Consider the following 13,738-nt stretch of genomic DNA (forward strand, 5'->3'; position numbering starts at 1 on the left):
CCGCACAGGTGATCAAATACTACCAAAAGAAAGCTCTATTTTGGGGGGAAAAAAATTACATACATTTTGTTGGGTAAAGCGTTGCATGACCACACAATTGTTAAAGTAACGCAGTGCCAACAAGCAAAAAATGGCCTGGTCATAAAGGTGGGTAAATCTTCTGTGGTCAAGTGGATAACAACAGTAACAACAATAAAAACAACAACCTGTTATTAGCCATTGATGGCACCCAAACTTATTTTTTTTTTGGTTTATTCATAAAGCTTTATTAACTCAAAGTTTTTACAAATAAAAATACAGCTTTGTCTTTGTACACTGGATTCCTATGTATAGATACATCTTCCATAAAATGTACTCTGTATACTTTTTTGCAGGCTGCAGTATTGTACAATGATTGGAAAATCATAACTTCAACAAATATATGGCTTTGTCTAGATAAACCTATATGTTTTTAAATGGGGCCATTAAATAGTTTTAAGTACTACACAATGACTGATGCCATCTCTTAATGAAATATTATCACATACGCCATAATTGGTAATAGGTATTATATAACTAGTGGTCGTCCATCAATGTATTCAGTGTATCTAATATATTCAGGTATGTAGTAAGATCATTCTTGTTTGGAGAATAAATTACTGAAGATGGGTAGGTGTATACGTGATTATAAGTATGCTGGGTCCTGTTTATCAAAGTGTCTGGAAGAAGAACTGTTGCCCATTAACTGTTGCTCATTAATCTCATTCAATACTGCAATTGAGAATGACACTTGAATAATAGAAACAAAGTGCTTCATTGGCAAATGGAACAATATAGACTTTGTTTCAGTATATTGGCCATTCAAGATATTGTTCATCTTTGTCCCTTTATGCTCAATGAAGGTGTCCTGTGACATACAGCCCTCAGCCTTATTAGGAGAACCGGGGCTGTGTGTAACTGAGCCCCTATCTAAAATCAGTCATGGTTATGCTGGCCATGTATGGATTATTTTGATTTGAGTACCTATGACAGCATCTTCCTCAATACTCGTTGTCATACTGTATCTCAGCAGTCGGATAAGGGTTTACACTTCACACAACTATTTGCACTCTTGTGGAGATTGATGCAGTAAAGGTTGCATATCTTTACTGCACTCCCATACATAGAATGACAATGAACCTTTTCTATAGAACCTCTTGAAATCAGACACTTTGACAAAAGAGGGACCATCTCACATGGACACTTCCCTACATTAAGTTAGCTAGACATGGAGGCCTGTTGTGATTCTATTGATGCTTAGGTTCAAAAGACAGTCTCTCCCCGAGTTCTCTGATCAGTTCCGCCAGGTCTTCTGTGTTCTGAGATTTCTCCTCAAGGAGCTCATAGCGCAGACTAGAGATGTCCTGCTTAATTTCCTTCAGTTCTCCTGCAAATATTTAAAATAAAGAATATAAAAGATCACATGGTAACTACAGTGGCCACATTATACAATAGTAGTGCCTGTACAGTATATATGGACTCCATACCCCTGATGACGTGAATGCGGACAAAATGCGTAGGGGGTCCACGCTCGTGCCGTCATCATACACAGCGACACCACAAGGTGGTTGGATCGCTACCAGTATTTTTATACATATGCTGGATTTTATCATCTTTATTGTGTTATTAGCATTGCCTTGTTTTTAATAAATACAATATACAGTTTTACAGTATGTGGATATCTTGAATTCATCTTTCATGTATGTTACGATGGAGCTATTCCTACCAGGAGTTGTGATACTGCCTTAATTCACATACTGTAAGTAGAAAGAAGCACTGAATTTTGATTTTGGATTTATATACAGCGCTTTCAACTCTTATAACCAGGGCTTTTTTTCAGCAGGAACTAGGGGGAACTCAGTTCCACCACCTCTGGCTCAGGTCTTCTGCTCACTGCTCACCACTATCACTTGGTAACACTGAAGTCCAGCTTCTACGTTTACAAGTGATAGCTTATCTCCCAGTAGCTCTCACAGGTCAGATCCCCTGCGCAGATCCCACTGAGTGTCGGACAGGGACCAGGGAGATACAGAACAGGTGCCCAGGGTTCAGTGCAGTCATGGGCAGGAGAGGGTGCGTAGTAGGCTGCACCCTCTGTGGTCTCAATTTTTTCCCTGGTGACCAGTTGTTGATGCTCCTACTGCATGATCTCCCTTGCAAGTGACTGTAGTATAGTATAGTATAGTATGCTGGGAGGTACTACAACCAGATAAGTGCTTCAACTTAATGTTGCAACAAAGGTAAAACATATGACAGATAGTGGAGCTTTTTAAGGAGGGGGGAGAAGATGAGGGCAGTGGAGGGAGGGGGTTGTATGCAGAGCGAAGAGCTACTATTTGATGCCATTTGGCAGGTATGTGTGTGTGGCGGGCATGGTTGAGTTCCTGCACCTATTTTCTGAGAAAAAAAAGCCCTGCTTATAACTTAGAGTCCATTGCTTATGGTAAGAAGGCACTTTTTACCTTTCGGAGGAGTTGCACTTGGGTGATTTATCTATTGATTCGTCATTCACACAATGGGAATTTCCATTCAGTGGAATCTGCACATCTAACTCTTTTATGAGACATCACTATGAATTATTTGTTGTATGAGATTCATATTTTCGTCACATTTTACTCATTAATATTTTTTTTAGCGCTGCAAACCTTTATTTTATACCTCTACAGTATATAGAATGCTCACATCTTCAGGGTCAGAATAACTTAACCTCTTCCCGACCACATAACTTCTATGCATGGCAGCAAGGATGGTGGGCCTTAATGCCCACACGCCCCACACATGCCTCTATGTAGGTTTCTGTCCTGAGAGTACTTTCTGCATGCTCCCAGCACAGTGACTGAGCTGTCATTGACAGCTACCAGTTTCTAGTTATGATTGGGAGGTGGTGGGATGGACTCCCGATCATGTGACCACTGTGACAGCCAAGCACAGTGACCATGTGATCGGGAAGTCCATTGCGCTCCCTGCTTAAGACCCAAGTAAAGGCCCAATGGTGGGTAGGTGAAAAGTGGCCAAGGCAAACATGCATAGATAATAAAAAACTAAGGATCCAGAGGCAAGTAAGGAAGAAGGTTCTTATCCTGGAAAATTAGGGAAGGGCTTCTACTAAATATAAACATGTATAAGGATAGGACATTTTTCATAAAATATTTTGTATGTAAATAACAATTTTTCTACTGATTTATGAATTTTGAGGGAGTGATTCTATGTGTGGCACCCAGGTCCACCATCTCCTCTGCTTTATGTAGAGGAGTTTTTTTGTTTCCTATTATACTGAGAATATGAATTATATACTATTTTTTTTTTTGGGTGGTGCCAGTGAAGCTTGTCTTGTCTTACATATGTAATTTGAAAAAAAAAAAATCATAAAATGTTGCCTTTATGAATCTACGTATACCACAATTACACATACAGGAATGAATGTTGGAATACATTGTAATCATTCCATGGAGTGGTCATTCTGCTCAGGCTTAGTGCATACTTTAAAAAATATGTAAACCCAACATTTCATATTCCTGATGCAACACTGTGCATTGTTACCGTAATGCAGATCTTTATTTTGACCACAAGATGGCAGTGTTCAAGAACTCTGTTTATCACAAGTTTCAATACAGGAGTGCAGGATCGCTGGAACTTGTGTGCTGGAAGCAGAACTTTTCTAATGCCCGTACACACGATCGGAAATTGCGCCAGCAAAAGTCCAATGTGAGCTTTTGGTCAGAAATTCCAACCGTGTGTATGCTCCGTCGGACAGAATTTCTGCCAGCAAAAGATTGAGAGCAGGTTCTCTATTTTTCCGATGGAGAAAGTTCCTATCAGAAATTCCGATTGTCTGTGGCAATTCCAACGCGCAAAATTCCTATGCATGCTTGGAAACAATTCGACACATGCTCGGAAGCATTGAACTTAATTTTCTCGGCTCGTCGTAGTGTTATACGTCACCGCGTTCTTGACGGTCAATAGTTCAGAGAACTTTTGTGTGACCGTGTGTATGCAAGGCAAAATTGAGCAGAATTCCGTTGGAAAATTACAGTTTAGCTGAGATCACAACAACCCAGGAGCCTTTGCTAGATGGCAGGAGCATATAAAAGAAAAAAGCCCGGGAACAGGGGTGGGGAGAGAGAGAGACTTGGCTGCTGGAAGGACATGTGTAGTAAAGCTGTGTGGAGCCACGTGAGCCCAGCCTGGACTGGACAGGCTTGAGCCAAGAAACCACGAATGTCATCGGAAAGCCAAATATCCTGAGGAGGCAAACTGGTGGATATCTGTATGCGGTCAGATCTGGTGGTCATCATCGCAACCACATCCGCAAAGGACAAAGTGGGCCCCAGCAGGACACTCATTGCTTCGAAATGCTTTACATAGGGACCAGGTGAGGGGTTCCTAACCAATTTAACATTACACTTCTTGCCAGTGTATTTTCTGTTTCAAGTTACTTCAGCTTTAAGGACATCTATCTATTGCTGCAGTCTGCCATTCTTATTTGTTCCTACAAGTACTGCCTGCAGGTTATCCCTATAACTCCCTGCTAGGCAGAACTCTGCACCGCACCTATCCTAAATCAAGTTCAAGCCATCCAAGGAAGGAATTAGCTGCTCAAGTTCAACTTCTCCATGTAAAGGGACATACAGTACATCTGAGAATTCTCCCCCCCATCTACTAAAGTAACTTTTTCCTACCATTCAATATTCTTTAAGTGATCTTCCACACCAACTTCATCTATTAAAGTGGAACTCTGCTGACTACTTTACCATCTTTAGAGATTATTCTGTTTACTTCTTGCTGGCAGATGAATGCAACATATACTTATGGTTTAGTGGTGGGTGGGAGTTTTGACAACTTTCCTGAAGCCTAAACTTAGTCTCTTCTGATTGAGGGTCTACAAGTGAGCTAGCCTTGTTTGTTTGTTACTCCTTTTTGTCCTCTTGGTGAAAATCTCCCAGTCCCAGAGCTATCGTTTATATCTTCAGTCCTGCAGAATGGGTAGGCCTGTCTTAAAGGGGTAGTGTATATTACCTTGTTTATCAATAGTTTCGGTTGACTGTATTCTTTACCTGCCATACTATTCTTTGATCTTAATACAAAGTAATCATTTATTTTACAAGTGTATGCATATTTTTCTGTGTGTGACACCCAGGAGACTACCTGGTCAAGGTACTGTGGTGGTGTTAGTAGGCTTAGTGTTGAACAGGGGACCCACATATTCTAGTGGTTCTTGTGGGGGTATCGCTACACTGATATGTGCCTGTTGTACCATGTACTTGTGTGACAAAGTATACGCTTTTCTTTGTATTGCTTCCTTTGTGTGAAATCCCAGGTGTTCCTGTCAGTCCCTGTGATTTCCTACCAAGAACTAACCACACTAGGCATGAGAGCACAGTGTGGTCAGTTATCTAGCTGTGCTGAGAATTGAGCCCGCTCTCCCAATGAATAGACTTGTGCTGACACCCCCCTCCTCCACCGCCATTTACTGGGAAGATCAATGTGCTGCGGTTTCTCCTCCGCTAGCTTTCTGAGCTCCTTATGCAGCGGAGAACATGGGGTGTGTGATCACTTCAAAAAAAAAAGGGGGAAAAGGTATTTATAATGTGTTTTTTTTTTGTTTTTTTTTATATCTATACACAAATGTTTTGCCTTTCATTTCTTTTTTAAACTGATTTTATATGGTCAGGGTTTAAATATATTTTAAAGGTTGGTGCAGGCATAATAGGACAAAGGAGCTAACCATAGGTCTGGCAAACCCCAAGACATAGGTGGCTAGTGTGCCAGAAAGGTTACAGCCATACATAAAATTTCTGAACGTTTTCTCTTAATGCCTTTACACTCCATGGATCTGGTTACTCCTGGCTCATAAACACCATGGGGTTGATTTACTAAAGGCAAATAGACTGTGCACTTTGCAAAATGCAGTTGCTCCAGAGCTTAGTAAATGAGGTAAAGGTTCACTTTGCAAAGAATACCCAATCACCTGCAAGGAAAATTTAAAAAAACAGCCTTTTTGCTTGCATATGATTGGATGATGGAATTCAGCAGAGCTTTTCCTCATTTACTAAGCTTTGGAGCAACTGCAAAGTGCAGAGTCTATTTTCCTTTAGTAAATCAACCCCCGTATGTCATAAACACCAGCTGATGGCTGCTCTGACTCACCTTCATTAACTTCATCACTCTCCTTGTCAACCTGAGCTTTCAGCACATAACGCTTTATGAGACGCTTCATTATTTTCTACAAAATGGAAGAAAAACATTACTAAAATGTTGTTATTGAAAATTATATCATCTACTAATCTGGAATGTTGAAAATACACAAGTCTGAAATCATGCATACATACACTATTTTGCCAAAGTATTGGGACACCTGCCTTTACACACACAAACTTTAATGGTATCTCAGTCTTAGTCCATAGGGTTCAATATTGCATTGGCCCACCCTTTGCAGCTATAACAGCTTCAACGCTTCTGGGAAGGCTGTCCACAAGGTTTAGGAATGTGTCTATGGGAATGTTTGACCATTCTTCCAGAAGAGCATTGGTGGGGTCAGGCACTGATGTTTAATGAGAAGGCCTGGCTCACAGCTTCCGCTCATTCATTCCAAAGGTATTCTATTGGGTTGAGGTCAGGACTTTGTGCAGACTAGTCAAGTTCCTCCACCCCAAATTTGCTCATCCATCATATGGACCTTGCTTTGTGCACATCCCCAAACTGTTCCCACAAAGTTGGGAGCATGAAATTGTCCAAAATGTCTCGGTATGCTGACGTCTTAAGAGTTCCCTTCACTGGTACTAAGGGGCCAAGCCCAACACCTGCAGAAACAACCCCACACTATAATCCCCCCTCCACCAAATGATTTGGACCAGTGCACAAAGCAAAGTCCATAAAGACATGGATGAGCGAGTTTGGGGTGGAGAAACTTGACTGGCCTGCACAGAGTCCTGCCCTCAACCCGATAGAACACCTTTGGGGTGCATTAGAATAGAGACTGCAAGCCAGGCCTTCTCGTCCAACATCAGTGCCTGACCTCACAAATGCGCTTCTGGAAGTATGGTCAAACATTCTCATAGACACACTCCTAAACTTTTTGGACAGCCTTCCCAGAAGAGTTGAAGCTGGTATAGCTGCAAAGGGTGGGCCAACTCAATATAGAGCCCTACGGACTAAGACTGGAATGCCATTAAAGTTCATGTGTGTGTAAAAGAAGGTAAAAAAGGGTTTAAAAAAGGGTTTCTTTTTTATTTACCTTTATATTTTTACACTGTCCCTTTATTTTTCTCTCTTTATTTTTTATCACTTTATTCCTATTACAAGGATTGTTAACATCCCTTGTAATAAAAATAAGGATGACAGGTCCAGATCTGGGGTAAAAAAAAACCCAAATCTCTTCTTTACCTTTAAAAGCAAAAGATCAAAAAAACTATATTTTTTTCTGATCTTCTGCTTTAGAAAAAAAAAATATCTTCCAAGAGCATAGAGGCAATCAGAGAGTATCTACTCTTTGATCGCCTATGGGAGCTTTGTAAATCGTTTCTCGGGCGAACCGGCGGAAACGGTAAACCCAAGAAACACCGGCGAGCAGCGGGGGGAGGGGCCCTCCCGCCACTTTGAAAACCATTCCAGCGCCTCGTGAGTTGCTCGGAATGGTTTTGTGAAAAATCTGGCAGCCGGCTGCAAAAAACAATACCGCGGTCATGGCTGACATCTTCAGTCATAATCCCGGTAAACCACTTGAAAGCCACAATTTATACAGGTGCATCTCATAAAATTGGAATATCATCAAAAAGTTAATTTCAGTATTTCAATTAAAAAAGTGAAACTCATATTTTATATAGATGCGTTACACACAGAATGATATATTTCAAGCGTTTCTTTCTTATAATTTTGAGGATTATGGCTTATTGCTACTGAAAACCCGAAATTCAGTATCTCAGAAAATTTGAATATTACATAGGACAAATAAGAAAAAAAAGGATTTTTAATACAGAAATGTTGGCTTACTGAAAAGTATGTCCATGTACAGTATAGTTTGCACTCAATACTTGCTCAGGGCTCCTTTTGCATGAATTACTGCATCAATGTAACATGGCATGGATGAGATCAGCCTGTGGCACTGCTGAGGTGTTATGGAAGTCCAGGTTGCTTTGATAGCGGCCTTCAGCTCGTTTGCATTGTTGGGTCTGGTGTCTCTCTTCTTTCTCTTGACAATAACCCAGAAATTCTCTATGGAGTTTAGGTCAGGCGAGTTTGCTGGCCAATCAAGCACAGTGATACCATGATCAATAAACCAGGTATTGGTATTTTTGGCAGTGTGGGCAGGTGCCAAGTCCTGCTGAAAAATGAAATCAGCATCTTCATAAAGCTGGTCAGCCGAGGGAAGCATGAAGTGCTCTGGAATTTCCTGGTAGAGGGCTGCACTGATTTTGGACTTGATAAAACACAGTGGACCAACACCCCAAATCATCATCACGGACTGTGGAAAATTTAGCATTTCATTTGGAAATCAAGGTCGCAGAGTCTGGAGGAAGAGTGGAGAGGTAAAGAATCCAAGTTGCATGAGGTCCAGTGTGAAGTTTCCACAGTCAGTGATGATTTAGGGAGCCATGTCATCTGCTGGTGTTGGTCCACTGTGTTTTATCAAGTCAAAAGTCAATGCAGCCCTCTACCAGGAAATTCTAGAGCACGTCATGCTTCCCTCTGCTGACCAGCTTTTAATGATTTCATTTTCCAGCAGGGCTTGGCACCTGCCCACACTGCCAAAAGTACCAATACCTGGTTTAATGATCATGATATCACTTTGATTAATTGGCCACAATGGCCAGCAAACTCGCCTGACCTAAACCCCATAGAGAATCTGTGCGGTATTGTCAAGATGAAGATGAGAGACACCAGACCCAACAATGCAGACGAGCTGAGGGCCGCTATCAAAGCACCCTGGGCTTCCATGACACCTCAGCACTGACACAGTCTGACTGCCTCCATGCCATACCGCATTGATGCAGTAATTCATGTAAAAGGAGCCCCAACCAAGTATTGAGTGCATACTATACTGTACATGGACATACTTTTCAGTAAGCCAACATTTCTGTATTAAAAGTCCTTTATTTTTATTGGTCCTGTGTAATATTCTAATTTTCTGAGATACTGAATTTCGGGTTTTCACTAGCTATAAGCCATAATCCTCAAAATTAAAAGAAAGGAATGCTTGAAATATATCACTCTGTGTATAACGCATCTATATAAAATATAGGAGTTTCACTTTTTTAATTGAATTGCTGAAATTAACTTTTTGATATTCTAATTTTATGAGATGCACCTTTATATACAGTTGTGCTCATAAGTTTTTATACCCTGGCAGAATTTATGAATTCTTGGCCATTTTTCAGAGAATATGAATGATAACACAAAAACCTTTCTTTCACTCATGGTTAGTGTTTGGCTGAAGCCATTTATTATCAATCAACTGTGTTTACTCTTTTTAAATCATAATGTCAACAGAATCTACTACAAATGACCCTGTTTAAAAGTTTACATACCCCAGTTATTAATACTGTGTATTGCCCTGTTTAACATCAATGACAGCTTGAAGTCTTTTGTGGTATTTGTGGATGAGGCTCTTTATCTTCTCAGATGGTAAAGGTGCCCATTCTCCTTGGCAAAAAGCCTCCAGTTCCTGTAAATTCTTGGGCTGTCTTGCATGAACTGCACGTTTGAGATCTCCCCAGAGTGGTTCAATGATATTGAGGTCAGGAGACTTTATTCCGCTGTAGCCAATGACAGGTCAACTTGGCCTTGTGTTTTGGATCATTGTCATGTTGGAATGTCCAAGTACGTCCCATGCGCAGCTTCCTGGCTGATAAATAAAAATGTTCCTCCAGTATTTTTGATAACATACTGCATTCAGCTTGCCATCAATTTTGACCAAATTTCATGTGCCTTTTTAGCTCACACATCCCCAAAACATCAACGATCCACCTCCGTGTTTTACAGTAGGAATGGTGTACCTTTCATCATAGGCCTTGTTGACTCCTCTCCAAATGTAGTGTTTATGGTTGTGGCCAAAAAGGTCAATTTTTGTCTCGTCACTCCAAATGACTTTGTGCCAGAAGGTTTGAGGCATGTTTCTGTGCTGTTTGGCATATTATAAACGGGATACTTTGTGGCATTTGCGTAGTAATGGCTTTCTTCTGGGGACTCGACCATGCAGCCCATCTTTCTTCAAGTGCCTCCTTATTGTGCATCTTGAAACAGCCACACCACATGTTTTCAGAAAGTCCTGTATTTCACCTGAAGTTATTTGTGGGTTTTTGCATTCCGAACAATTTTCCTGGCATTTGTGGCTGAAATTTTAGTTGGTCTACTTTTCCGTGGTTTGGTTTCAACAGAACCCCTCATTTTCTACTTCCTAATTAGAGTTTGAACACTGCTGATTGGCATTATCAATTCCTTGCATATCTTTTTATATCCCTTTCCTGTTTTATACAGTTCAACTACCTTTTCCCGCAGATCCTTTGACAGTTCTTTTGCTTTCCCCATGACTCCGAATCCAGAAACGTCAGTCCAGCACTGGATGAAAGATGCAAGGGTCTATCAGGAGTCCAGAAACTCATTGACCAAAAGGAACATAAATACATACACACTAATTACAAGCAAACAGATCACAGGTGAGGATGGTTACCTTTAATAGCCATTCAAATCCCTTTGTGTCAACTTGTGTGCATGTTATCAGGCCAAAATCAGGGTCATTTGGGTAGTTTCTGTTGCCATTATGATTTAAAAAGAGTAAACACAGTTGATTAATAATAAATGGCTTCAGCCAAACACTAACCATGAGTGAAAGAAATGTTTTTGTGTTATCATTCATATTCTCTGAAAAATGGCCAAGAAATCATAAATTCTGTCAGGGTACAGTATGTAAACGTATGAGCACAAATACGTATTGCGGTCAGTAAGTGGTTTTAACAAGTACAAAAATTCAGAGTCCAAGTAGTAAATGCTGAATTCCTATTGATAGCAGTTCACCATGCAGTCTGTGGGTAGGGTGCAATGTGGTGCACCAATGGCAAATAATTCACTGACAGCCGAAATGGAGGAGAATAAGTTCCAACAATGTGCAAACAGGCCCGGCAGGTAGACACATGTGACCGGAGCCACTTACAACCATTAGCAGAGGAATGTGACCTTGAAATGATGCTGACAGCTTCCTCAGCGAGGAGGAATGTGGCCTAGCCGGTCCACATCCAAACGGAAGACTTCCCAAGATGAGATGGTGTTGTCCCTTCACTTTTCCTACTCCTCAGTAACCTTTCCCTGCCGCAATGCGCTGTCCCTGCCAGGCAGAGAACCCATTCCTACACTAGCCACTCGCACAAAGCACGCCAAGCATGGAAGCCAGAGTCTTAAATAGACTCTGCCCTGAAACAAGATGGTCGCTGAGGTCACGTGGGGCACCTGCGTTCAATCAGACAGCCATCACCACAGTGACCACAGGAAGCCATAGAGGAATTAAGTTCCCCGCAACTTCCTTTCTCTACTGCATTAGTTCTTCGGTCGAGCATCACCTACAGTGGGGAGTACAGACAGCACCTGCCTACAAAACAACAAAAGAGAATAATGCTTCTCTGTAATCAAATTACCTCTACAAATCCTTAGTTGTATTAGCCAGGGCTAATAATAATCTGTAAAAATAAATAAGTATCTGAGCTGCTGTATAATTATCCCTATTGATATAAGTATAAATAGTTAAATATAATATAGCGCTAAACAACTAACAATAAAACATTAGTTCAAAGTACTGTATATATAAAATAAATCTGTGCCAAAAATTCCCCAAACAAAATACATTGCCATTAAGGTGAAGGATAAGGCTAAATACATTGATTCTTAGAAAATGCTGCCTCTCCCCTCCTTCTACCTATCCTGCCTAACCCGTATAACAAATATCTATGTAAATACCTTCTTTTAATCCTTTTTGGTCAGGTCATAAAATCTCACAGTTCTGGCTCCCCTATGTCAGTGAGCTGCTGCTGCAGGGGAGAGGGAGGGGAGTGCCGACAACAAATGGGCAATGAGAGCCGGTGGCTGATGTCACGGCTCCACAAATTCACAGCCATTGGCAATTGCTCTCTGAAGTAGCAGCTGCTGGAAATGTGACTGGACACATTTTTTTTTTTTATATACAGGTTATGCACTGTAGGTAGGGTTGGGCAGCATTTTTAAGAATAATTGTAATTAGCCTTTACATTTACAACCAATTTAAGTGAAAAGAAAGCCCATCCCGTCTGTCCAATCCCAAAGGTGTACAACTCTCAGTGCAGCAATTAAATTCAAACTGCAGATCCTGTTCAACAATATCAATAGACAGTTCATCAAGTATCAAGCATATACGGTAAGTGCATAAAGATTAAATGAGAATTTGCACATTGAATTGCAGCACTGAGAGAGTTGCACACATTTGGGGGTTTTATATGGACTTAAAATGTATGGGTGATAAGTTCTTGAGTGAGAATAACATTTCTGCTTTTATTCTATTATAATTATTATTCTATTCTAAGGGGTAGTAAACTCATGTTCATTTTTACCTACAGGTAATCTTAAAATAAAGGTAGATATGTAAAATTAATATCTCCTAAACGTGCGCCGTTTAGGAAATATTCTAGCGACTGTGTGCCGTGGCCAAGACTCCAGCACGCCTGCATGGGAGTGACGTAATCGCGGCTCAGCCAGTCATATGGCCAGAGTCCGCAAACCCGGAAGGAAGACTGGGTGAAGATGGAAGCCTCTGCAGTGGTGACAGCGCGCCACTGAAGGGCTTTGTAGTACATACTAACACATGAAGCGCAAACGTTCTTCCCCAAACTGTTGCCATGAGGTTAGAAGTCATATTTGGAAGCATGACCACATACTTTGTCCACATATTTTGGCCATATAATAAATCAGTCACTGGTGGAGTCTGCAGTGCTTAGTCACCCTCCAGAATTTTAAATCCCAGGGGAATTCAGGGGTGCAGTCTTGCTCCAACATGGGCGGGGGGGGGGGGGTCTCTCTTTCTCTCTCATAATTTTAGATTATTCATTATGAAAAGTAAATTGGAAGTTCATCAGGACAGAGATATAACTGCTGTAAAATGTTTATAGATGTGACAAATGAAGTGTAGAAATCTCACCACTGTAGTCCAAAAGAAACATAAGAAGCCATTAGCTCATTTTTACTCCTCAGCATCCAACAAACACTGAAATATTAGTTGAAGTGGACCAACTTTTATATACTGTATAATAATTATGGTTTTGAAAATGGTTTGTACTTACCTGATACCTTGAGGGTGTTTGGCTTATGTTGTTCAGGTTGCCATCTTCTGAACTCCTAATGCTTGAGTGCTTGCTCTGTCCCAACTGAATACAAAACAAATGGATAAGGTATTGACGTCTATTAAATGTAAAAAGTTTCATAGTATCCATAGACAAAATATGATATGCACCACTCAGCATCATATCAGATGACAGTCTCATGTTATTGGGTTTCCCTGCAGTCACTGCTATACGCTCAAATCATTTCATTACAGCCTAAAGGGGGGAAAGCCTAGTCATGGGCTTTGGCTTCTGATCCAAGTTACACTATGATCTGAGGTGTGTAATTAGGGGTATAGAGAGCATAATGAGAACAAGGGGGCTTTTAGGAATAAATTCCATAAATTGTCTAAAGTATTGTTATCTTCTAACTTCTACTGTATCTC

At 40.8% G+C, this 13,738-nt stretch overlaps 1 protein-coding gene across 2 annotated transcripts in view; it reads right to left on the bottom strand.

Moving 5' to 3' along the window:
* Positions 1-209: 209 nt before the first annotated feature.
* TRPC6 (transient receptor potential cation channel subfamily C member 6) overlaps positions 210-13,738 on the bottom strand; it is a 348,949-nt gene continuing 335,420 nt past the window's right edge. For both annotated transcript variants that reach the window (XM_073613057.1, XM_073613056.1), the window contains 3 exons: positions 13,314-13,397; positions 6,166-6,241; positions 210-1,405 (listed from right to left, as the gene is read on the bottom strand). In XM_073613057.1, the coding sequence (XP_073469158.1) occupies positions 1,266-1,405; positions 6,166-6,241; positions 13,314-13,397 (300 nt within the window). In that variant the 3' untranslated portion in view covers positions 210-1,265. The remainder of the gene's footprint in view (positions 1,406-6,165; positions 6,242-13,313; positions 13,398-13,738) is intronic.

The sequence above is a fragment of the Aquarana catesbeiana genome, linkage group LG02, assembly GCF_042186555.1.
Source record: "Aquarana catesbeiana isolate 2022-GZ linkage group LG02, ASM4218655v1, whole genome shotgun sequence".
Taxonomy (NCBI): Eukaryota; Metazoa; Chordata; class Amphibia; order Anura; family Ranidae; genus Aquarana; species Aquarana catesbeiana.